Raw genomic sequence first — 27,336 nt, 5'->3', positions numbered from 1 at the left:
GGAATTCCTGTATCAGTAAGCCATGCCATAGATAAAACAAAAGTTCCTGGAAAAGACAAGGTAAATAGAATATTTGTAGTCATGAGCTTCTACTTTATAGCCAACTTAGTATGAAAACAGGGAACAGAAACAAACATACAGTTAAATTCATAATTTGGCATAGACATAACTTTGGGAATTATTACAAAAGGCTTGGAGCAGTGATATAAAAATTCAGTTAGGAGCAGGAACTTCATTTTGTTGTATCCGAGTTGTGGTTTGGGTTTGTTCTTTTCAAACACAACACTAGAGGGCAACGCAGCGGGGATTTGTTTCCTGCCCAGTGTCCAGGCTGAGCTGCGTTTACAGCGCTGATCATATGGCACACGGGGCTCTTCTTTAAAGAGCTCCCAAGCCTTAGAAATAAAATTTCAAATCTCTCTCCTAAAACATATATATATTTTTTTTTTTTTTTAACAGAACTATCACATGATGATATATCCCAAACTAGTAAGTTGCCAGTAATCCAGTAATGCCAACAGGCATTAGGCTAGCATGTCCATGGCTAATCAGAGATCAGTTCTTTTAATAACTGCATGAAAACAAAGGGTGTAGCTCTTGACTTTAACAGTACTCCTGAATTAAATAGGGGAAATTTACCCTGACCAGTTAGTCTTTGATTTTCTCTTCAATTTCCATCTAAGAGCATCATAAATTAGAACGTCTCAGGACATTACTTTCAAAAGTTCAGCTTACAGAAAAATCACCTACAGACCTTACTGCAAATATGATGCTTCCTTATTCTGTATAGTTTCATCAATACTTGTGGACAAACAGACATACATTTTGGTTTTATTTTAATTGCCAGCAGTTGATGTTCAAATACTTTCCTTTAACGAGTTACTAAGTTCTTGAGTTTATTGCATTACTGAGAAAGAGCTTCCAAAACAAAATCTTTAAATTTTTTAAAACTCCCCACAATTTTCACATTTCTAGAGTATTTCTCTCATATTGTTTATCTAAAAACGTGGCTGCTGAAATCTGCTTTAAGAACAAGACTGTCAACACCATATTTAATACAAGTTTGCTATCCCTGCTTTGAAACCTTTTCCCTCAGACAGACATTTTGTTAGTTCATGATTACAATACTACCACAGTAAGCACCACCTTTGATCTTTCTGTTAAAATATCAGTAAAATAAGCAGGCTTGGATTAGCTAACTCAAACTCTATTTTGATTCAGATCCACCTGTTTCCATCTGACAGCATTAGCTGCCTTTTTCCTACTATTTGAATCTATCACTACCCTTTATCTTGACAGTACTTCTATCCTCTCTTTCAAAAAAGGCCAGTAATATCCTTATGTACTCCATGGATATATTCTAAAATCATATAAATCTTTATTTTCAGCTGGGACTGTCTCTTTCCTTTTATGAGGCAAATTTTAGGTTGCAGGTTTAGGTATGTGACAGAATGACTCACCTGACTATAAAAGCAAAGCTACTTACTGATTTCATCTGCCTAGGAAATCTTCTTTGCATTTTTACATTCCATAATGTTCAGATGATGCCTTTAATGGAAGAAAGCTGTTGCTTGCAAAGTGGCAAGGAAATACTGGGAAGTTATATGTGACTGTAGAAGCAGCTCCAACTAAAGGGACATGGTGTAGCTAATAATGAAGGCAAAGAGGTTAATTGCTTCCAGTGTCACTCATAGTCATCTGTTCATCTATTCTTTTGAAGGAGCTGTACAAGAATTATGTAATGAACACATTAGAAGAGCATAAAACATTCCAAATGAAACTTGTTTGAAAACTGAAAGTTAGACAAAAAAGTTGATGCGAGAAACAACTCTGTACCTTATATCTGGGGAGCCTGGATTGACTGAAAGAGCTGGATCCCACTGTGGGATGGTGGGATGGTTTCAGGTGAATTGTCATCCCCATATTTAGATTTTTTGGTATAGTAAAAGCCCACTTAAATCCAGCCCTCCTCTCTGGGGTCAGATCCTTCAGACTCAATAGAGTATGAGTGGAACCAGCCACGAGAATTTCACAGACCATCTTTCATGATATATTTTTCAGCTGGAAAACCATTCAAAGTGACACTGCTTTATTTGCTAAGGCTTTCCCCTGTGATAACCCCACACTGGCATTCTACTGGAAATATTAATTACTAATTAGGAATGATACTGCCTCCTAACCACACATAAGAGTAATTAAGTTCAAAGAAAACACAAAACTGTTTAGGGTGGCAGGGAAAATTGGGAGAGCCCTCCGTTGTTTGCAGAGCATTAGCCCCATCAGACCAGGGTACATGTGAATCCCACCACACTCCTCCTGTGTTTATATTCCTCACAGACAGCTGGAACTTTGCCTGAAGATGCTCCAGCAGGATAAATTTCATCCTCACCTCACATAGTGCCTCCTGGTTTAGAGTGTTTTAACAAAAAATTATTTATGCTCAGAGCCTGCAAGATCACTTCATCCATATGCTTTTAATATGCAAACAAGCCCAGGTGCAGCCACAGCCAACAAATTAAAAAAAAAATCTGAAATCCAGCAGAAGAGGGTAAATGCCCTGTACCTGCTGCTCTCCAAGGAAACACAACCCTGCACAGATCTTCTGAAAAGCCCATTTTCCCCAGCACCTTCCTCCTTTCCTAGATTCTCCCATTCAGTCCCTAATACGAACTCTGAGACAGTAACAAATTCCCAGCACATTAGAATTGTTCAGATGAACAGACTCTTATCAATACCATGAATCTTACAGATGTTTAGGGTCTCTTCATAAAGATCGTTGCTTTCCACTTCATATACTAACAGAAATATTCAATGTCAACTTGATTAAAGTCATCAATCACACCTTGGCTAAGAGGATCCATTAAGAGAACCATTAGGGGGAAATATACAAACACCAGTGTTCTTTTTATGCTGTTTTTCACATTATTTCCTTAAGAATAAAAAACCAAAAATCGATACATTTGTTCCTTACAGAATATTTCACCAATGACACATCCAAAAAGAAAAGTAAGAACACAGCTTGCAGTGATCTGTTCATTTTGACATTGGTAAGCTTACATCAAAGTAGGAAAAAAGGCCACACACAACAGCAATACACAATGTTTATATAACCATTACTACCCAAAACAATTATCATTCCCCCTAAACAGCAGTTTTAAACAAAACAATGAAACGGAATTAATGGTGTACAACATGAAGTACCATGTTGCTTGCTTTATATTATTCCCTTTCACAATATAATGACTCCTTATAAAATGTATTCAGACAAATCAAACCTTGTTCACATGCACAAACTGCTAATACACTATAGAGAATTTTCAGGAACCAAAATCTATTGAAGGCAGAACCCTAAAAGAAGACTGTGATGATAACACTTGAAAATAAGTATCTTGAATATACTTAGCTATGCTGTCACTTTACACATAAAAAGTCATGGTGTGTATTATATATCAAAGAAATGCTAAAGAAAATATCCCTTGTGTAGTTTTTTCCATTCATCCATTTTATTCCTTTTCTTCGATGCTAAGGAAAAGGCAGGGTTTGTCCTGTGCTGTTTTGGGACTGAAAGAACAGCAAATTTCATGCCTTTCATTTTATCCAGCAAATACTTTCAATTGACTGACCTGGCAGTCAGTGGAATGTAACAACCTCCATTAGCACCCTGCAAAAAACTGGAAGACAATGTGAAGATTACTGGTACCTCCTTTAAAGTATTTAGCTACTGCTCATACTACACTGGTACCTCCTTTAAAGTATTTAGCTACTGCTCATACTACAAATTTGAAATTTGAGGTGTTGAGAAGAGTGACCAAGGAAAATTCATTATATTATTGGTTTGATCAGATACCAAAATGTTCATTAGGATCTAACACCAATTTAATACAATGCTTTTATAGAGCTTTAAGATTTAAAACCTGAAGCTGAATCTGTTTGGCACATGGAAGATCCAAGAGCTGGGCAAGGCACCCTGGCCCCAGCTTTTGCAATGAATAACGAGCTTCAAAACAACTAAAAAGTTTAAGGCAAGACCATCCCATAAACATGGTAAGCATTTCAACATCTACCAGACCTACCTTAGTGTTATCACTAAGACCTACTGAATTCCATAATTTTATCAGTCACAAGGTCTGGAAAAAGTACATCCCAGATGCTGAACAGAGACCTTTCAAGTTCTAATGAACATTTAAAGATGTATAAGTGATTGAAAATAAGTTAAAGATAGGGCAAGCTGAAGTGTAAATACTATCAAGACTTTATTACAGAAACTTTTTTGCCATTTCTTGTCCCACAGATTATTACAAAACAACAGTATCTAGCTGAAGGTAAGCCACTGTAGCTCATTTCTTGTAGCTCAAACCCACTTGCTGTAATCCAATATAACAGCAGCCTAATTTTGCATAAAACAATTTTTTTCTTTTTTTTTTTTTTTTCATCAAGAGTGGTGGCTTAGCAGCAAATGGAAGGATTGTCACCCAGGTTACAAATTCTGTCACTTATCTACAGAGTGAATTATGTTAAAAATTCAGTAATTTTACACACCTTACTCGTGTCATTTAATATAGACGATGACAATAACATCTGCTTACAATTTTTTAACCATACCTACCTGGGGGCCAGGATCTGTTGACTAATTCTACTGAAGCTGGGTAATGTCACTCAGAGTAACATTTCTAGGAAAAACAAACATCTGAAATGGCTCATTTCAAAACAGTAAGATGCTTAACTCACCATTACATATGCATTATTTTGTTTCAGCCTGGTGAAACAAAATTTCCATTGTTTTCTAAAAGGAAAACTATGATACTGTGACATCCCAAAGCTATCCCATTCAAGGTGACAGGAATCAATGCATTTCTCTCACTTTCTGGGACAATTAAAGAAATTGTTGATGGTAGGAAGATGCAAATGTGTTTGATCCAGGGGAACAAAATTTTAAAGCCTGAAGTTTTAGGAAACAGAATAAATTAGTTAAGACTATTGATAATGACTTAAAACTTATATATTCTACCATTCCTGGGTTTTCACTATTTGGATGTAGGAATGAGGAGTGTCTAATAGATTCAGGGGCTTTTTGGACTTTGTTTTTTCTCTAATATATGTGCTGAAAATAAGATGCTAAGAATCTGTCACAACAATAAAACAGATGCTAAAGCTGAACAAGTAGAAATTGGCATCCTAGGCCAAATCGCATCTGTTTATCATGCCACTGAATTAAATTTTTAGCACAGGATGCATTGACATAGAAAGGTTAAAGACCTTCACCACACAGTCTTATTTAAATCTATAAGAATAGATTTCATAGAAACTTGAAATTAACAATGTAGTGTAAACCTTATTTAACAAGACAAGACAGTTTCCTTTTTTTTTTTTTTTTAAAAAAAAATCTAAGCAGATTCTAGTTTCTCAGTTTGTCAGGAACAAACCAAATTTAAAATTTAATTAACACACCAAGCAATAAGTTAATTTTATGAATAAATTAAAATTATGAAAAAAATAGGAAAAGCATACTATGAAAATTCTCTTTCACATTAGCAATGAGCACTTCTCCACTGGGACCAAACAGCAGTGAATATTCTCCCCCAACAACCACAACATGTATGAGAACCAAAGGCAGATAAACATGGCCATTACAATGTCCAAATCAGCAAATCTAGTTGTAAAAGACAATTTTGAAAGAGATGTGATACCACCAGGAATCGGAAAAAAACCCCAAAAAGCCATTTCTCATCCTGTCATTACAAAAACTGCTCTGCACGGGTGCTGAGTAATGATCGCCAGACATCTCACCAAAATCATGCACATACAGATGAATCTTTTGACCATATGAAGATGAAATACCAAGACCTCAGACCCTCAGATACTGCTCCCACTGAAATCAGTGATGTTATTTCAGTAGAGGGAGGCTTTGACTATAATGGACCTGAGCTGGCTCCATCAGAGGCAGTGACAACTTCTGCCAAGCCCCTATTAACAGTGCATTTTTACAATAGTGGGGAATGGCTCATCACACCTCAGAGAACCTCAGCTTCTGCCCCCACACAAATGATCTCTGAAGTTTTTCATCCCAGTAATTCCACACTGCTGACCAGAATTTCAGCTGTGCTCAACAACAGAAGAATCCCCTCTGGAAACAACCACCAAGGGTGCTGAGTCAAACCTTGGATCTACAACAGAGCAAATACTCCCTGGCAGAAACTGAGAACTGTGTTCCCAGGGTAGTGAGCCCAGGCTACTGGCTCAAGAAAAGTGGATTGAGCTAAATCTCCCATTAGTCCAAAATCAGAACACTGGCCACCCTAAACATTCTGACACCAAATATTGATTTTTCAATCTGCTGCACAAGCACTCCCCTCTGCATACCATATTGATAATGTACACAAAGCAATGCAACAACAGTGAAATCGTACTACAGTGAGCAACAAAATAAAGTAGTGGGGCAGATTAATGAGAATTTTACTCTAGAATCCAACTAAGGGTTCAGCATGAACTCACTTTTGTGTGCATTAAAGGATAAACTCTTTTTATAAATTTAGGTTAGGAGTTTCCATTACTGGTTTATGTTATGTATATGTAAATATTTATATATACACACTGGAAGACGCATCAGCCATATTATTTGTGCAAGTTGTTTGAAAATGGTGGAGGGGGCAGGGGAAGAGAGGAATGAGAGATTCTTCAAAATAAAAATATGAATTTCCAGTAAAACATCCAGTACAAGAGTTTACCGTGAAATTTCCCACTACTCAGAAGTGACTGGTGCCCCAAAAATAACTAAAACTAAATCGGAGAGTATCTTTTACTACAGAAATTTTGAGCTGGTCTAATTTCTTCCATTTTTTACACTCCTGACTATCTTTTAAAGGTTCAGAGGACCAAAAGTATTTTTATAGCTAATTTGATTCTGGTAGTTTGAATCACAAGAGGAAAGAATACTTCTCTTTTGTTAAAAATCAAAACACATCTTATACCACCAGTGACAGCTGAGTTCAATTCTCTTCTATAATTGAGATCCAAAATTTACTGAGAAGTGATGACAAAAACATACAAGATAAAGCCACTACATACTGCCTAGGGATTCAACTTGACAGTTTCAAAACACTGACTCTGTAAAACCATGGATGGAAATTGCGGGACAACCGCAGCTCAAATGCAAGAGGCACAGGCTGTTGGTAGAGAGAAACCCTTGAGGATGAAACAGAGAAACTAATTAAGCTTCCTGTTCCACCAGAGCTAATCCTGTTCAGCGTAGCCTCCAAGATAAATACTGATGCAATTCATCATCTTTTGAAAGCTCCATGGCCACTTAATATCAGTGCTCAACACAGCATTATTCTGCTTTCATCTAAATTGTCTATCCTTCAAAAGAAATCTCAGCAATACCTTCCGATTTGCTTGTCTTCATCTTCTTCATCAAGATTGAAATTTTCAGCATACTTATGGAATCTTATTTTTTGGCCAAAGGTACTCCTTAATCACAGCTCTAGAAATTCAGAATACACACTACTATGCGTGATTTGCCTACAGCCCAGGTGAGCTTCCTGTTGCTGTCCTCCTGCCCTTTAGGTATGTTTATTTTAGAAACTCTTTGCAAGAGTAGGAAAAACAAGAGCTTATGAAGAGGGAATGGGATATGAATGAGTACCTCAGCAGTAACACACCAGAAGGAAGACCTGCCACCACTCAGCTCTGAAGATAAATGAGACAGGAGGTGAGGGAAAGGCTAAATATGGAGAAAGCATAGCTGCCAAGAAAGGAGCTATCTAAAGAGAACAGGAAGAAGGCCATGGAAATACCTACTTTTAGGAGGGACAGGTGGTATAACTCCCTGGAATCCCAGACCCAGTTAAGTTTTCACCTGGCTCAGGAGTTTACCACCAAACACCATTTGTATATCAATCTCTTCTTGGAGAGCATTCCTCAATTTCTTCACTGACTGTTCAGGGACTCATCTTTGGAACCAAAACTATTTTAAATTTTCCCCAGTTCAGTGTGAAAAGCAGGGCAGCTTCCACTAGGACCAGAAGAAATGGTTGCTTTTTGTTTGAAAAAGACTCCAGTTCCCCTCCCATTGGACACATTCAGGCCCAAGCCTGTGCTTAACACCGACACAGCAGCAGCCTGGATGTGAGGCGGGATGCGCCTCAGCCTTACGCAGCATATCCAGGCATATCCCAGCAACAGTCTCAGTGACTCCAATAGCATGAAGAGAAATCAAACAGCAGTGAAAAGACACACTCCATGCTTAAAAAAAGCTCTGTCCACTCCATATTGAAATGTAATGTTTTACACTGATGCCCTGTTAGCTACAGCTCACGTAACGAGGCATACAAGGGTAGGCTTCACCATTACCTTGCAAGGACATCAACTGAGTGTTGTGCCCCTGGCCTTCCATCTTCACAGCAGTAGCTCAAAAATGTAAATATCTCCAGCAGTTTCCCCCCCACCCCTCTGCTGCCTCCCATGAGACCAGTGACACGCTGTACCAGGCAAATAAGGGTGAATTTGGAAAGGATGGGCTGTAGGTTTCTGCCCACAGAGACTATCAGCTTTCCAAGGTGAAGGCTCGGGCAGACTATCACCAGCCATTGCTGGAATAACAGCTGAGGCTTCGTTTGATCCTAAATCACCTGGGCTGCTCTGGCTTGTTGGATACTGGATTGGTCCTCTAGAAAACACACATCTGTATGAGCTTGAGCTATAAAACTTGGTGTGTGCTACAAAACTACAGCTAGATTGTTGAATGCCATTAAAATATTTTGTATAACATAGTAAAAAATATTGACATAGTCAAAATTTGAGAAACACTCTGGATGCCTAGATACAGCTCCTAGTCCTGAGGCAGCCTGTCATGCCTGACACAAGCATTTGGTATGTCAGGAAGGTATCCTAATTTACCATTAAAGTGATTTCAATTATTTTTTCCAGCTTCATTCCAAAGCTGCTCTTTTGAATTCTGGGATAATTGGGGGTCAGTTTGGTCTTAATTTGCTTTTTCAACACTTTTTACTGAAACCTTCACCAAGGAAATGGATTAACTATGAGGCTCTCATCCACTTTCTTATGATAGGAAGGCAAACATACACTCAGAAAATAAAGGGTGGGAGTGTGAATATATTCTCTGCAACAATTATAAACCTTTTGGATATCTATGTACAGTATTCAAATAAAATCACATTATAAAATAATATACTGAAATAATATTTAAAATATGAGTTTGAAAAACCTGAATAAGTCAACTTCCTAGATTTAAGAATCTGGATCTTGAGTGTAATTACATGAAAATCATCCATTTCAAAATGGGTGGGGGAAACTACATGGATATCAGGAAAGCAAAAAAACCCTGCAACATAGAAGGTAAAGACCAAATTTATCTTTGACAAAACACTTACGCCATAATACAAATTAGTTCCACTGAAAATGGAATTTTTTTCCAGAGGTTAGGTTAACCACAACATTTCCAATCCTCAAAAATACATAAAACTGATCAAAGTGGCATGCAGCAAAAATTGTTGCTTTTAAAAAAATAAAAGCTTACTGTAAAACTTGCTTCTCTTAGCAATGACCATAATACTCATATTCAAGAGCACATGTTGATTATCTCCCTTTAAAAGAAAAGCTTCATTTAGATACCTGTTTACTTGTTAATCCTGTGTTTGGAATACACTATGAAAACTATAACCACATTGATATTCTGTAGCTAACAGATATTTAAACACTGGAATATTTAAATAATGCAAAATAACTGAGCCGCGATGGTATCACTGATTCTAGCAAAGAACACACCCATCAGCTTCTAGCATAAACAAAACCATCCCGATTCTACCATCATCCTGGTTCTAAACAAATTATCAAACCAAAGCCACTCCACACCCAGAAACAAACTGTTAGAACACAGAATGACTAATAAGAGGCATTACAGCACAGTGCCTATACAAAAGGGAGTTACCTTTTTTCCTTTCTTTTTCCTGTGAGCTGGTTTAGCATTTTTCTCCTTTACTTCCTCACTCATTTTTCAGCAGGTGAATATACGGGGGAAGGGGAATAAAAGAGATCACTGCTTGTATTCCAACATGCAAAGCCACTGCAAATATTCACAGCACTGAAACCATCTGCTGACGTTTCTCAGGCAAGTAACAGAATAACTGCTGTTCAAAGGCAGTCTCGGCTCCTCCTGCACAGCCTTGAATTGCTCATAGCTTTGCTACGCTTGCCTCCGTGAGAAACTGGGTGTTCTCACATCAGTCTGAGTCCTCTAAAAAATGAAAAACCTTTTTTCCTCTCTTACTCTCAACTAGTCTTTACTGCCGAGACGAGATCTTGGCAACGCTTCGCAGCTTGGTCATCCACAGCGCTTCCAGGCTCTGGGAAGGGGTTGATGAGCCACACTGAAATTAGCTGCAGACGGCTGACAAGTCCGAGGAGAATTCACCAGCCCATGATTTGCTGTTTCTTGCAGACGGAGAAAGTGAGCCTGAATTGCTCTGATTGCCAGCCGGGTACAATACCGACATGTGTTGAATGCATCAGGGCATGCCAGAAAAGGAAGCCTCCAAGAGTGACAAAAGATCAGGTTACTGGATCTTAAAGCCACTCCCAGGCAGATTCAAACAATAAAAGGCACAACACGCTGCTGAAGAAATTGCTGGATGAGATGTTTACGTTTCCAGCAGCTCTATATTCCCGTCCAAAGGGCCTGCAAATTGCCACTCCGAGCAAGATTTATAATGTTAATTATTCGTCTCCTGAAAGCAGCAACACTATTTCAGCAAAACGCATATTTACAATTATACCTGCCTGCGAGATCTTGCTCCTCCCTGGTATGCCTGTTCCTATGACAGGATTTGTACGGTCTCTCTCCTAACACAGCTCCCTTCACAGATCCGTTACGTGCCTCGTGTGTGTGCACGACTGGCAGGTTACAGATCATGTTTCCACAAGCTGAGACCTACTCCACAGAATGCTTGAGCTACTTCTATACAAGTCTCATGGAAAAAAAAAAAAATACATAGAACCAGGAGAGGTCAGAGACTTCGTTGCAAAAATTATCTCCTTCCCATGCCAATTAAGATCCATTACACACAACCCACACGTTACCGACAGCCATGACAGCAGTCATTGAAGACTGATGTCATTACTACATTTTAGGCTACACACCTCTCTTTAGATACATCCACAGATTCCTGAAGTTCCCCTCAGGAACTTTCCCCTCCCACCAGGATAGCCGGGGGCAGGTGTGAAACAGGTACCCGACATCATGCAATAGCCCCTTCCACTGCACCCAGCCTGCCCACCAGAGGGAGGAAAACCTACTTTGCCCATTTCTGAGGACCTCAGTCACATCAGAGGTGCCAGGTGACAAGGAAGGGGTTTATTTTGTAACAGGTTTGGGGTTTATTTTATTTTATTTTTGCTTTTGTTTTAACAGGCAATCTCCAATTAACACATGGTTTGTTTGGGGACGTGGTGTGTGGAAAGGGAGGGGTGTGAAGTCAGTATCAGGATCCTTTGTCTCCCATCTTTGCACATTTTCCCATCCCTTCACTCCCATTTCAGTAGCATTTAACTCATGACAACCAACATGCATCCCAGAGACTATGAAAAGAAGATTTAATGCACTGATTCATAACGCTCTTTGTCTCAAAGCTTTATTCTTGTATTGTTCTCTACAAATGAATTTCAATGAGCAGCCACAACAGCACCATCACAAAGAGGCTGTTGCTGTGCACTTGCAACAAGTCCTTGTGCTCACTGTCTTCATGCACAGGAAACAAACCAGCACCATCTGAACCCGTGGCTTCAAACAAGGGAAATAATTTTTCACATCAACCTGGCAAGGTTCATAGTTTCAGCAACTGTACCTCATAACATGTAGAGTTTAAATAAACACAATCAAGAGACTACTGATCAAACTGACCCCAAATCTTCCTTAATTAATTGGCATACACTAAAATTTACACTTATAAGGCAGTATTTTTATACAAAAACACAAACATTGTTTATAATGCACAAAACCAGGAATTTCATTTTCACAGGCCATTTGTTTTTAATGGCCATCTCAGAGAAAGAAAAAGAAGCCCAGCCATTTCCAATTTCACTTTTTTTTTATAGATGTTATGTTATAAACTAAAGTGCTCTCTGCTGGTTAACAGTGGGTAAAACAATGCTTAAACACTGAAAATAACATCTTATCCTAATACACATGCAAAGCAAATGTCGTTTCTTAAAGACATTTTTTTACTATATGTGCCTCCCCTTGGACAAATAATTATTTTCTGACATAAGTCCAAATAGGTAGAGTTCAATTACAAATCAAATGTATCTGCCAAAAACAAGTCAAGGCTTTAGACATTTGATACAAGGCTAAAAGAAAGACTGCATTTTATGGCATGCTTAGGTATTTGTATACAGATAGTAATTTTTTATTTTAAATTAAAAAGTACTAACAAACAGTCAAGCTTCTTCAGCAATATAAATGAAAAAAAATCCTCTTTCCAGAGCCACTTCATAGCTGTCAAGAAGCAGATACATTCACACAATTCCTTGAGCTCAGGTACACAGATAAAGGAACATCACAAATTCCCACTGAATTTCAGTCATTTAGCCCATTATCTCTTATCTCTATTTAGCCCATAATCCAGCCCACAAGATGGAAACTGTCTTCATTAGGTTTTAGGTCTCATGTCCTGTTTGTAAGTCAGAGAGCACACCATTATTTCTGAGGCATCAATACCTTCAGCAGCCACCTATTCCAAAAGCCCTTTAATTTTTCCTGTTTTCTCTAATTTTCACAAAAATGAGTAATCTCCCAAGCACTGGTATATTTAGAACTTGAAGGAAAAAATCCAGATAAGCAATAGAAGAATTTTATAGTCACAAGATGCTCTGAGAGGTAGGAAAATATCTCACACTCCTCTCCCCCCATGTTGCTCAGCTAACCATAGCAACCTGCTGAAAAGAAATGTAACGAATCTTTCTTCTGCCATTTGAAGCAATCATTTGTATGTCAGCATGTAGACCCTTTTTATGATTTTTTTTTCCATTTCTTCCTCACTTCAAAAATTTGCCAAGTTCTTTTACTCCAGGTAAAGCCACTATGTCAGAAGGAAAAGCTAAGTAGATATTAAAAGTACTTAACACAAATACACAGGTTTCTTAGCAAAGGATTTTAGAAAAAAAAAAATCTTCAAATCACACCTTCCATCTTTATCCCTCTACAGAGGCTACAAAAATTATCTTTGATAGTAAAACTACTATCAAGTGGCTTCTGATTTCAACCTACCTCTATATTATACTACAGAAATTATTTGAATTAAACTTCTTCCCTAGGCTTTTAGCATACTCAATGTAACTCTGAGTATTTATATGCTTAAGGTAACTGAAGCAGGAGGAGTAAAGTTAAAAAGAAGACTAAAAGTCTGCCAGAAAAATTAATTTTCAAACACCCAAGAGAAGTCTCTTATGCATATTGAAGTGCTGCCACAAGAACAAAACCTGAACGAAGAAACTAATTATTTTAAAAAAATAATTAAAATCAAGGAACATTTAAGCTTTTAGAAGTGAGTTCTAGGTTAAGAAAGCAAATAAAATGAAGACAGAGGAATATCAATGCAGAATTACCTTAAAATATTCTAAAGAATCATTGGCACACAAAGTTTCTATGCATCAATGCTATGTTCAAAAAAGCACATTGATAAATTACAAGTTACAGTCACTACCTGCTGCCTGAATTAGTCTTTGCTCACAACAGGTATTTCTTTGTGGAAGTGCTTATGTATGGTTTGGGTTTGTTTTGAGACAGCAAAGGAACAGCACGGAGAAGCGTAACACTTTGCAACTGCGTAGTTTGTTTCAAAACTGAAATTAATACTACTGTACTTTAAAATCTTTGTATTATTGATGAGAACATACACACTGCTCCCTGCAACTTGCTGCTTAATTACAGTAGTGTCTAGAAGGGAACTTTCACAACCTCGTTGATACGGATCAGTTTGAGGACAGTTCTATTTTTAAATCAAAATAACTCGCATAAGAGGACAAGAGGATAGGCCAAGTTCTGTCTATCAGTACAGTTCTATTTATAAATTAGAGCGACTTGCATGCAAGAAGCAAGCAGTACATAACTTGTTATTGGTAACCTGTTTTGTAACTGCATGCAAGGAGTTTTAAAAGGAACAGCTATGATAGTTACTTGCTATACCAAAACAGCATTAAAATCCAAATCACAAAACAACTTCATAAAACAAACAAACTAAAGGACTACGAACAAGGAGAGAGCAGGGCAGACAAAAATCCAGCTTGCTGTTTGTACGTGTAGAAATGCACAAGCTTAAGTTTTAACAAAAGTTTTTGTCATTCAGTGTTTACTGTAAGATCACTTTGCAGATGGACTGCTTCGTATTTCCTGTCCTGCTGGGCCTCAAGCAGTATTCTTTGTATGATAAGCCAAAAGTCAAGGTTAAATCTAGTATTACCTAGACAGGAATGGTGAGTCAAGTGAGCTTTCTCTAATAAAATCAATACCAAGAAAAAGTCATACCCCTTTTATGGACAATATATATTTTCCTTTCATGTATGAAAGGAAGCATTTTGTGAAGACAATTAAATCTAATAGAAAAATAGTTTTGAGGTTAATCTCTGCTCCTTTTCAAACTCCATAATTTGAAAAAAATACATGTTTAAAAATGACAGTTCAAATACTACCACTGTTGAATTCCTTAACTTCCAACAGACTTCTAACACAGACTACTTACCCATCAGCTTTTATTTGCAAAGGTGCATGTGTCTAGAGATGCCAAGAGAAAAATAACACAAAACCCACTTATATTCAGGCTAAAATTATGAGAATAGGGTGGTAGCTACCAATTAGTAACCAAACCTGGTATCAGTGACTGACTGTACACTCAACTATCAACCTGAAGGTATTGTTGGCCTAAAATCACACACTACAGTCTAGCTTGGCCCCACATGAGCTCCCTCCTCCTTTTAAATGGAGGTGTATCATCAATTTAGGCCTGAAATAATATGCTAGGTTAGAAGCAGAAGTCAAGTAAAGCAATAGGAAAGAAGAGCTGTCTGATTAAACCCTCAATTAAGTGAGCTGCAAAATCTCCTGCTTGATCAGAAAAGACATTACCACCATTCTTTCAGAAAGACAAACAACTTCATTAAAAAAAAATTAAAAAATTACTTATTCTGACCATAAGGCTAAGAGAAGAATAAAAGCAAAGGCAAAGCAACCCAGGTTTTAGCTCAGGCTAACAAGTTAAATTAATTCTTGTATTGAAGTCCAGGGCTGAACATGAGATACTAATAAGAATCCAAACCAAGCTGTGTCATCTTCACAATTACTTTAATATGTGTTAGCTGAGTTTAGAAGGCTTGAGGACAAACATATCACTTGAGGATGGAACTGAAGGGAGTCTGGGAGTGAAGCCCAGAGTGGCTGGGAAGTTACTCTGAGAGAGAGAGAAAGTTGAGAGATTAAATTTCTTCCCTTTCACCATTAAGGGGGGAAATTAACTTGCCTCAAAACATCCCTCAGCAACTGAAACTCGTAAGAATTCCGGTTCATTATGAAGGGAATACCGGACCAAAAATTAGGTAAGGATGAAAGAGTCATACCACAAAAAACCTAGAAAATTTCTTAGCTGGTACAAAGCTAATTCTCTGCCAACTGTGTCTGAAAATAGTTAGGGCAAAGAGATCGTATTTTATATCCAAGCTCTGTAAATCCCTACTTGCCTGCTATGAGATACTTCATAATGGATTCTGGTTTTCATTGCATTCCTTTCATATTTTAGAAAAAAAAATTTTTTTCTGCTACTTTATAAGACTTTTTCAAAGTTTGAACTTGGAAAACAAGTCTTACTCAGCTAAGATGTCAGGTTTTATCTCAAGCAAACACCTGCTGTAAGTAACATCTTGTATAGAAAGGATGGGAGTGAGAGCAGCCAATTTCAGAGAAACTTCCACTGGACCAGAGTGTGAAGCAAAGAAGCCCCACCCTACAAAGAAATATTTTGGACTATTTATTCCAAGGTCCACTTCTGCTGTCAGGATTTGGATATTTGCTTGCCACTACAAGATGCCTTCCCAGCACACAGTGTCTGCTCATGTTCACAGTTAGGAGAGAGGAGGAGCAAACCAGCCCAGGGCTGCCTGCCCAGGGCTGTGTGGCAGCACCATGGCTGGGAGAGTGTGTGTCACCTTCCCATGGAAGTTCCTCCACAGGGAGCCAAGTTGGCTGTCTGGGCAGGGATTCACCTGCTTGGTTATCACAGCACATTCCCCAGAACAGCACATCTCTGCAGCTGGTGTATCTTAAATCCAGCCTAACACCAAACCTGTTAAGACCAGTGTGGGGGACAGTGGAAGGTAAGAGACAGAAGAAGCAAATCTAAGCATAGGTACATGTGCAGCACATTTATTCCCCAGAATGATGCTTATTTTGACAATCACAGAAAAAAGGACAGCAGCATTACAAGCCAGGGAAATGGCAGAAGCCCTCATGACAAATTATTCACAACTCTACAAATTCACTGAACTATTAAGTGCTGAACGATTCAGATTAGCACTGAATCAGGCTGCAAGTTTTTTAAGCCAGACATTCATCCGAATTTTACTGGTGATAACACAGCAGCAGCGCTAAGAAAACCAGTCATAGAATCATAGAATTGGCTGGGTTGGAAGGGACCTCAGAGATCATCAAGTCCAACCCTTGACCCACTACCGCTGCAGTTACCAGCCCATGGCACTGAGTGCCACATCCAGTCTCTTTTTAAATATCTCCAGGGATGGAGAATCCACCACTTCCCTGGGCAGCCCATTCCAGTGTCTGATCACCCTCTCAGTAAAGAAATTCTTTCTAATGTCCAACAAGTCCTATTAAACATGAGAAAACAAGTTACGTTGGAGCAGCTCTGCTTTGTGACCACATTTGAAGCAAAACAACACAATGTATAGCAGCTTTTCTCCTTAGAGAGAAAAATGTACTTCATTTTGGTTAGGTGACAATTTCTTCATCTCTTATTTTTTATTTTAAACCATGATATTCTACTTAACCACTACAAACACCATTTAAATACAAAAAAAAAAAAAGCATTGTCTGGAAAATGTGTAATAACATCTTTACTGTTACAACATCTTTATCAATCTGTTTATATTTGCATACAGACAGCTGTACTATAATATTAATCCATTATAAGATTAATCCATTTATCTAAGTATCAAATTAGAAATTTTTCCTCCCCGGGGTTGAAACTTTCCTTGAAATATTTCAGTCCTTTTGCAATTCTGAAAAAAATATCACAGAGATAAAGTATTTGAGGTCAAGGGGGAAAGGGAGAGGTTGTTCCCATTCCTCTCAGGCAACACCTTTCTCCTGGTCTTTGTTTTAGGAAGGAGAGTTGGAAAATAAAGGTATTTTTAAATTAAACAATTATTTTTTTTGTGGTTCGAAGAGCTTTTGGGGAAGGTTGGTTTGGTTTTTTGCTAATTTTCATTTTTAACATGAACAACAAAAGCAGAAAAGCAGCTTTTTTTTTTTTTTTTTTTTTTTTTTGGTCCAGCTATGACACATCCAAAAAAAGGGAAATGCTAACCATAATTATTACAGAAAGCACCAAGGAATAAGCCACATACTATTTAAATTCAAGGTTGTGTTAGATTTCTCTCATTAGAAGATATGTGGATAGGAATAAATTTACAGGTAATGAAGAGGTAAAAGAGATTTGATTGGGGCAAGCATGTAAGGAATAAGCTATATACTATTTAAATTCAAGGTTGTGTTAAATTTCTCTCATTAGAAGATGTGTGGATAGGAATAAATTTACAGGTAATGAAGAGGTAAAAGAGATCTGATTGGGGCAAGCATGTAAGAGATCAAACAGGAAAATTCATTAAATCTGATTAGCTGGTAATATAAATATAGAAGTGTCTAACTTTTTGTTTTCTCTCTGACACTGAAGTCTCCCAGAAACTTTCCTCATCTAATAGCAACTGATTTTTTTTGGTGTGGTGTGATGGTGTGATTTTTTATTCTTTTTTTTTTAAATCTCATGTAAGCAGTAGAAGTAGTCTAGAGTTTCATTTCTTCCCAATGTTACAAAATGTACTGCATCTACCAAAAAGGATTTTCTTTATGAAACAACTCAGCAATTTAAATGCAAATATCTTAAGAACAGTTTTAACCTACCGAGGTCAGTGCCTATTGATTAAAAATGTTCAATTCCACTTACAATTATGAAAGTGCTTCCCATACAGATCAAAAGGAACAACTTTTATCTCTAAAGACCTGTCAAATACTTGCTTCAACAGAACAGGATCAAAATTAAGAGTTTTTTTATAAAATCCGGTGATACATAACACTATAATAACTTTTTATGCCTAAAACACATTATGAAGATTTAAAACAAACACCATTTGAAATTATTTTTTTCCTATACCTACAGAACTTCAAAGAATCTTTTCTAATATGGGAGTGTGTATAATTATGTGTAAAGTTCTCTACTGAAATATACAAATATAATGACATAAAAAATGAAACCACCACAAACAAGCACCAGCCTTTTTCTTTAAGCTCAGGCTAAGAAATAAAGGCCACAAAAATTTAAGAAGGAGGGGGAGGGGAATGTACATGACTCTTTTCTTGTCCACTTTTTGTAAGCACAAATCCAATCTGTCATGCAGAATATGGATCTTCAATTTTAGCCCAGGGCAAATCTGAGTTTCTGGGTTGTTATTAAATTAGAATAGCTTTAAAGAAAAAGGAGACTTTAAACTTCTCATAAAATGAACAGAAAAGCTTTGTAATTAAGTAATTAATTCATTAAGTCTCATAATTGATGCTATGGCAACCAGAAAATACACTTGGCATTAAATATAAAATGCAACCAGATAGAGTGGAAGGTATTAGAATCAAACTTCTGGCTTTGTGCAGGCTAGAGGATTCAAACCTGTCCTCTGCTATTCAACGTAGATCAAGATTATCTTTATTGAAGTGACTAAGGAAAAGCAAACAAAAAGGAGAGAACCAAGAAAACGTGTTGCAGAAAGTCAACTGAATTCTATAAATCCACACTGCCTACACAAGTTACACTCAAAAAAAATACAGTATTCTACTCCATACTTTATATTCAAGACCCTGAAATTTGTCAGTGGTTTTATTTTACTATAATACTAGATTGAAATGTGCCATTCTAGAGGAAGGCATCTTCTTGCTCTCTCACCATCTAACTGCATTTTAATTGGCAAGAGATTAATTTTCTCCAATTTATGACTATTTTACCCAGCATAGTGATTTCCAAGGGAACTCCCTGTCTTTATCTGCATCCAAGAACTTTTTCATCTTTGGTGCTCAATGGTTATTCAGTGGATATGCACATGAAGGTCTCTTGGGAATTTTCTGCAGTGCCAGTCCCCAAGAAAACAGAAGCTCCATTTCAGAGAACTTTGCTGCATTTGGCAACATTGAGTCCATTCTTTCAGCCAGCATATTTCTTCATTACACATTTGCTTAATTGCAGGCCACTTGCAGCCTTGTAACCCCCCTTTGAGGAAGCTCTTGATGCTTATAAGCACACTTCAGCCCTTTTTATCTTGCTGGTTCTGCTGTGAGTTTCTGTTTATCCAGACATCTTTCTTGATCTTGTAGCCTTTCTTTTCAGGCTTCCATTAGCAGTCCCAGCGATTGCACTGGTCTAAAAGAAACTGCTGGAAGAGCAGACACTTTTCCAAAAAGCAGAAAAAAAGCAAAGTAACTATGAGGACAATATACATCATCTAAGCCCTTCAATGTGCCAAAGGTCAAGTCAAAGGTCTACTAAATATATGATAGAAAAAACACAACAGCCAGTAGCTCCCAAATAACATGAGGAAACTGAGTGGAAAGTTAAGCAAGAAGCTGAAATGCTCTTTTCTCCTACCATCTCAGGATCCTCAGCTTCTACCACCTCCAAGGGCTTCCCACCATCTTGTGTCTATATGGAGAGCTGCTAACATGAGAGTCCTTGCCAGCACTGCTTTAGTCACACCAAATGGGATTCAAACATGGAATACTCTGAAGGATTGGCTCCTCTGGCCTCCAAAGAGTGGATTTTCATCACACTTAGTATTGTTTTCCATGACATGTAAAAGTCACAAGGGAGTCTAGAGTAAGCATGAGTGTAATTTGTAGCTTTCTAGTCAAAACTGTTAAAAACCTGTAGTTCATGTATGCAAGTAATCCACATGATGACATAAATAAAAACATGTTTCAACATCACCAATGCAGTCTGAGTTTCCAAAACCAGAGCATTTAAACTGTTACCCTTTAGGGTACCCTTTATTAATTTAAACTGGTGTGCTCACCTTCCTCTGTGTTATAAATGGCCTCCTCTCTAAGAATATTTAGCTTCACAAGTTCAAAACACATTTAATAATTTTTCATTTTCATGTAGAATTTCCTCAAAACAAGCAATGATTTTCTAAAATATTCAATATGGAAAATTAGTCTGAAGTTTTTCAAGCTCAAAATAGCTAAATTATTATAGCTGTGAAAGCACCCTAGAGAGAAAAGCTCTCTTTCGTTCCATCAACCAAAAATGCCTCCAGAGGAAAAAAAATAGCACTAAAAGAAACCTTCAGAGATCAATTTTACCAAAACAATAATGAACTGAAATAGAGTCTAAAACTTGTTTCCATATTTTTCTCTTTTCTTTTCACTTTCTTGAACTGCATTGTCATTAACCTAAAAATTCTTAAGAGAAACAGGCACTCATTAATAGCTGTAATCTCACACACACAAATAAAAACCAGAACAAATTTAAAAAAGACAAAACTCCAAGAAACAAAACCAACACAAACCTCCCAAAAAAACCATGGAGGTGTCAAATGAAAATTTCACTAGTGGGTTTGGTTTAAATATATTTGATTTAAATATCTTTAAATATCTAAGCAGGTGAAACAAAAGATAAAACTGAAAGCTATGATTCTTTCCTTAATACAATTTGTTCTAATATCACATTTCATTTAGTTCACTATTTAAGCCCTCAAAATAACTCCAGGGGATCATTTCCATAAAGAGAAATAATTCCACTTTCTCAATATTTTGCTGTACTAGAATTCCTGCTTGAGGAACTTTTCCAGAACATCAGTCACACCCTCTGGCTTTTTCTCAGGTCAAATCCTTCCACATTACCCATATGCTGTTTACATGTTATTTATATAGCAACACTTAAAGCATCTTCTTGTAGCAAGAAGGAATGGCCCTGTGCTCTTCAATAACAATGGCAATTACAATGGCAATACTTGTTCTGATAACAGGAGGCATTACCAGGGACAGCTTTCCATATGTTGCATTAATAAGGTTCACTTTGCACTGTCTGCATCTGTCCTTGTTCTTCAGAGCAAATTTCAACTTCTATTTATACAATTTTCATAGCCAGAAAAGCATTTTAACTTTCATTACCAAGACATATAAGTCTGAATGACCATTAGATAGCAATGTTATACATAAAAGACAATTTTTGAAGTCTTAGTGGCTGACCAAGTGAGGTGATAAACTCTGCCTGATTATGAAACTCCAGGACATGTCATAAATGCTTTATGGAGACATCATTATTATCAACATCTGTTTAGAGAAGAGTAAAAGCCTTGAGTATGCAGTGTATGTAACACTTTTTACTCCCTGAAATAACTACAACGTAGGTTTTGATTGTACTTCAAGCTCAGGAATCAGTAGGAAACACTATTTCCATTTGTCAGTACTAAATCAACTTAAAGGACAGCATTGTTCACTTTCTGCAAGTTTATCAGCTAATTAATTCTACCAGGCCAAACATGGACAGAGGATCCCCTCTGAATTTACTACAATCCCATCCTTCATTTTTTAAGCTTACCCAATCACATTATATGCATAAGAAGCTAGAGTAGGCATCTCATTTTCCTCTTATTGCATATTGAACCAGCTATTCTTTGAAAAAACAGGGTAAAATTAACTTTGTCAATTAACGTTTGCCCTTCCTCACACACACTCCCCTTTCATTTTCCCTTGGAACTGGTGTTATTTGTCACTCTCTCTTCCACCACTTCATCTGCCTTCTCCTGATTTTTTACATGCCATGTGCCATATCCCATCTCTCCACACAGCCAGTGAAACCTCATACAGACCAGAGGATCTGGACATGAACCACTCCCTTTTCACCTGTCTCTTCCCTCTGCTTCCTATATACACATCAGTTCCCTCCACATGCCACCTTGGTCACAAATCTGACTTTGCCTTTTGCATGCATAGCAGTCTCTGGGATCAGTGCATATGAGAGCTCTGTGGTGTTCATTCATCCTGCCACAAAATCCTCATGATTTTGTTTCAGTTTCTCCACTTTTCCACCTTTCAGCTTCTTTCCCCTCTCATCTTTGCAGTTTTGAGACACCCAAGACTTCAGTTTCAGACCTTTTGATTCGTCTCATAAATACCTGCTCACTTCCAACTTACATTCTGGTCTCAGTGTCATTCTGTGTAAAATAACAGATAATTCACTCTCATACTGCTGTCATCTACCTTAATTTTTGTAGCATATTTCACCATCTTTTTATACTTGCTTTTCCACTTGCTAGTCCAATGTTTTCCCTAATTTTCTTCTTCCTGCATTTTCTGCCTCCAGGGTCCTTCCTCAATCCACACCCCTTTGACCCAGTGCAGTTATTCTTTCCAGGTTTAGTTTCAGAAGGAACTGGTTAGGCTGTTTAATAGCATAATCTTTAACTTCTGGGTTACAAAAAGATTGCAAAATCTTTATGACAATCCTTGAAATTAATTAAATACAGACTTGGTCTTAAATATAAAATAATGTTATGAGTAATGGGTTAGACAGTTCTACCATCACATAAGCAGTTCTACAAGGAGCTGGCAAAAATATATTAGAGAAATTCCTTCCGTACACTTGCACCAGCGTCCAATCCTGTGAGCATCAGCATGGGACACCTCAGCCCATTGGGTTCAGCCATTGGGTTCATCCCCCAGCACCAGCTCTGCTTTGCACTGGCATTACAGGATTTCTACAAGACAGTGTTGCCATGTTGTGCCTGTTTCATCTGTCATCAGTAAGAGAAACTTCACTCCTGTACACTGTTCCTGGCATTCCTGCTTCTAGCCAAATCAAATCCTTTTGCAGCTGGACCTTTTTGCCCTCCACATCAGATCATTCCTTGGTCCAAAGTTATCACTGCTGAGCAGTTACAATTTCAGTTTCCTTTTCACAAGCTCCAATGCACTTGGATCATCCTCTAGTAAACGTCTTGGGCCACGCTCCTTCAGTTTTTCATAGTCTTCTGATTACTGCCAATGTCATTCCACACCCTTGGCTCAAGGAATGATAGGTAGGAATAATTACTTTCATAATTCTCATGTGACTGAACAAAGTTTCCAAGACCCGTTTCACCTCTCATCAGAGCAGCTCTCTGCTTCAGCAGAAAACTTCCCTGTCTCCTGCTCTGTTGTATCCCTTGCAGGAGATGAAAAAGCAGGGTAGTTTCTAAACACAAGAAGTACAAAGTTGTCAGCATTTCTTATGCAGTGTCTGCTACCCCAGAAACTTAAATTATACATCACTTGGTTTTACCCCATCTTTTGGGCAAACTTCTGATGTTACTCAGGATAAGGGTTGCTTGAGTCCAGCACTTTTCCTTGTCCTTAGCTGATTATTGCTGGGAGAAGCCACTGCTTGAAATGAGATTTCATTTATTACCCCTCCTCCAGCAGGTGCTCTCCAGCTACAACAAAGTGATCACATAATGGAAGTTTTGAGATAAGCCCAGCAGCCTTGCCAGCTTTTGCTGAGGCATCATTTTGGCCTCTTGCTTCAGAAGCCAGGAAAATATAATGGTGAAGCCCAAACTTCCCTCATGGCACTTTGCATATTAATGTGCAGCATCAAGAAACAAAAACCTTTCTTGTAATCAGGATTAAAATTCAAAACTGTAGTATTTGAAAGAAAGGTAGAAAATATTAAAAAATAAACCCAAATCTCTTTGCTATTGTTCATTTTTTTGGTTTTGTTTTTCTACTGAGGAAAGAAAATATTACAGGAATATACTCAGGCAGAAGTCTTATAGCAAAATATTTATTATTATTATTATAATGTGAATAACAGCCAATATAAACTAGTTAAATTAAAAGAAAATTAGTAAGTAAAAACCCACAAAACATATAGGTCAGTGATACTAAATTAAATAGGTAGAATTTTACTGACTGCTGATGTTAGTGATAGTCACTGGTACCATGTCTTGACACTTAATAATCAATTGGCTTTGTAACTTGTTTCTCTTTACTATTGTGTTGTCTGTTTTTATGGATTAAGACAAAATAGATTAATTAAAATTTGAAAGAATAACCTGTCTTGCTGAGAATCATTATTGTGATTTATGCATTTATTTTAAAGTTCTAAAAGGAATTGTGTACAGTTTGTTCCTAGCTAAAACAATATTCAGCTGCCAAAAATAGCTGTGTTAGCTGACTGGCTTGCACTCCAAAAGAAGGAAAAAATTAATTTCTCCTCACCCCCTGCCATGGTTATGAGCTTTCACAATTACTCAGCAGACAAAACTTAAATTGGAAATCACAATTATGATAGATTTTAAAAAAAAATTAAAATACCCACAACAAAATTGTGGAACATCCTCCTGCTCTACCACCTTTCATATTGCATCTAAGTGTCTTCACAATTGTCACAGTTGTCTGATTTATGTGTATTTTTGTAAAATGTGCATGTACATTGTCCTTTTTACATCAAACAACCCTCAGATGTTAAAGCCAAAATCCTTAACATTATCTCTATTACCTACCAATCAGTACACCTTTATTTTCTGACTGCAGTTCTTTGATAAACTACACTTGATTAAATGAATGTTCACCTATACGGCTGAAAATCTTGGCTGGAGTTTTTGAGTATGGAAGCATGTGAACACCCCCTGTGTTAAAAATACCTCCCTGAGATTTCTAATAAGCATAAGAAAAAAAAAAAAAGAAAACATGACAAAGTTCATTTGACACTCATCCATTTCTATGCAGTTTTGTTATATTTTATCTTCATACAGGAGCTGAGAAGAATTCTGATGCTGAAAGCTTGATGTACTTCAAAGCTAAGCATGAACACACCTAAAAAGTCAGTATGAAGCAGACACTACCAGAAGAAACTTTCCACAGCAGTTGAAGAACCAAAGCTGATGCTCCAATTCACTTTTTTTTCCCATTGGTTGACAAAATCCATTCTCACTTAGAGATCAAATTCTGAAGCACAGACCAACTATATCCCAGACAAAGATCCTAGCTGTAAGACAACATAATGCAAATATATGAGCCAAATACTGTTTTCAATTCAACATATTTTTCTGAAAATTATTTTGGTTGTGGGGGCTTTCTTGTGCCACATATTGCTGCACAGAGAGATCAAAAGGAACCTCAATTACTCCAATTGTGCTACATGCAAGGTTAAAACCAAACCAAACAAACCCAAAAAACTTTTGGACCAAAGGAACACCAGAACCTCACTTTGCATAGACCTGGACCTGCAAGCACCACATAACAGATGCAGTTAACAATTCTTAATCATTCTACATGATTTCTGCAAGGACTATTAATCCCCCAGCAACTCTGCAACCTACCATGCTCTCCATTACTGTCCAAATGTCAAGCCTGTGTCTTCCAAGCAAGAGTCTTAGCAGAGTTTTGGGAGCTTTTCCAGTCCTTCCTTCTAGCTATTTCTATCAACTCAATTTAGCTTTAAGCAAAAAGGCCTTTATAATTTCTAAGCCTTTATATCAAAGGCCATGACCAGACATATAAGTGGCATGAAAGTCTGAATCAGTGAACTAGATTTCCAAAATGCTGCCATCTGATTCTCATCCTACAAAAATAGGTAATCTAGGTAATGAAGAAAGCTTTTGTCTCAAAAATCAGCTTGTTCAGATCTCTTGAAACCAGCAAAATGTTGGCATTTAGGTTGAGTCATGAATTTAAAGCTATAAAAGTAATAACTCCTGAACAATAAAAAGGACATTCTTAATGTCAAGCAGAAGAGAGGAAACAATTACATTTTCAGACAAGGACTGCCAGTTTAAAAACATACAATGTGAGAAAAACAAAGTGGTTTTAGCTCTCTTCACATTTTCTTGGATTCCTCATTTTTTTTTTTAAGCTTCATCTTTTTTACGTTTTACAGATTTGCTTCAGCTATTAAAGGCACATGGTAACTGAAACATTTGCATAACTACATCTACATTTATCTACATGTCATTTCATGCCACATTTTCAGCCTTTAAGGGAACAAAAATAGGAACTGAATATTACAACAGAGCTCAGGGAACACTGAACACAGGTCTCATGCAGTGTGAGAAAGACACAAGACCAGAAAAGGAAAATAGTCAACAAATATAGCTTGGTCATTCCCATTACAAGTAGCTACTAGACAGTTCTCACCACTGTTAAATGCTAAGAGGGGATAAGCAGGAGGGGTAAGAAGAGTCTGCTAAAGAGGAACATTTCCTTCTGTTTCCTAGAAAATCCCACTGTTCCTTCCTTTTCCCTCTTACCATGGGCAATATGGTGTTCAATTTCAGGCTGGGTATGAGCACAACACAAGGAAAGAGGAGAGAAACTTAAAGACATAGCACTTTGGGAGGTTCAAAGGCAACAGCTCAATTCAGTTATCTTATTTAAAAGCTTTGTACCATAGAATCAAATAATTGGCTTTGGGCAAAAGAATAAGGTTTTCTTCTTTCTTTCCTCCTTTGTCATGGGCAGTGGATTACCAGGACACTGAAAGGGTCTTCCAGTCCCAGAAACATTAAATTAAAGAGTCATGCTTCTTCCGTCAGATGCATTAAACTCAGCAGAAGGCATTTGAGGATGCCCCATTGTGACCAAGGAAAAGGGATTAAAGCAGGTAGTGTGGGCTTCAGCAATTCACTCCCCCTATCCTCTTATGCTCCCTCAGCTCAGTGTACATTTTCTGCCTCATTTCAACTACACTTTTGAATTTCTAACAGCATTGCCAACAGACTTTTGTACCAGTTCATGCCCTCAATTTCTGGTCACAATATTAACACAAGAGTTTAATTCAGCCACCTGGAAGATTTGAAAGTGAGTGTGATTATTTTTTTTTTTTCTACCAAGCTTATGGCACTTTTAGGTGCAGCCTTTGTCCTTCTCAGCTCAATCACATCAGCTTTGTGGCCAACATACAACACTTGTAACAGGAAAATTCAGAACACTCTAAACCTCAGCATTTAAAACACAAAACAAAAACATAGCATGGAAAGTTGTGTCACAGGCTTGCCCATTGAATTTTTTTGCATTATTAG

The 27,336-nt window shown here is 37.5% G+C and overlaps 1 protein-coding gene across 3 annotated transcripts in view; it reads right to left on the bottom strand.

The window, feature by feature from the left end:
- ANK3 (ankyrin 3) overlaps positions 1-27,336 on the bottom strand; it is a 351,630-nt gene that overhangs the window by 278,050 nt on the left and 46,244 nt on the right. The window contains exon 1 of one of the 3 annotated variants that reach the window (XM_071749160.1): positions 9,947-10,784. The exons of the other annotated variants lie outside the window; for them this stretch is intronic. Coding sequence (XP_071605261.1) covers positions 9,947-10,009 — 63 coding nt within the window. The 5' untranslated portion in view covers positions 10,010-10,784. Of the gene's footprint in view, positions 1-9,946; positions 10,785-27,336 lie in introns of those variants that run through there. 3 annotated transcript variants of the gene reach the window in all.

The sequence above is a fragment of the Heliangelus exortis genome, chromosome 7, assembly GCF_036169615.1.
Source record: "Heliangelus exortis chromosome 7, bHelExo1.hap1, whole genome shotgun sequence".
NCBI classification, from domain to species: domain Eukaryota; kingdom Metazoa; phylum Chordata; class Aves; order Apodiformes; family Trochilidae; genus Heliangelus; species Heliangelus exortis.
This window is presented reverse-complemented; position numbering and strand designations above follow the sequence as displayed.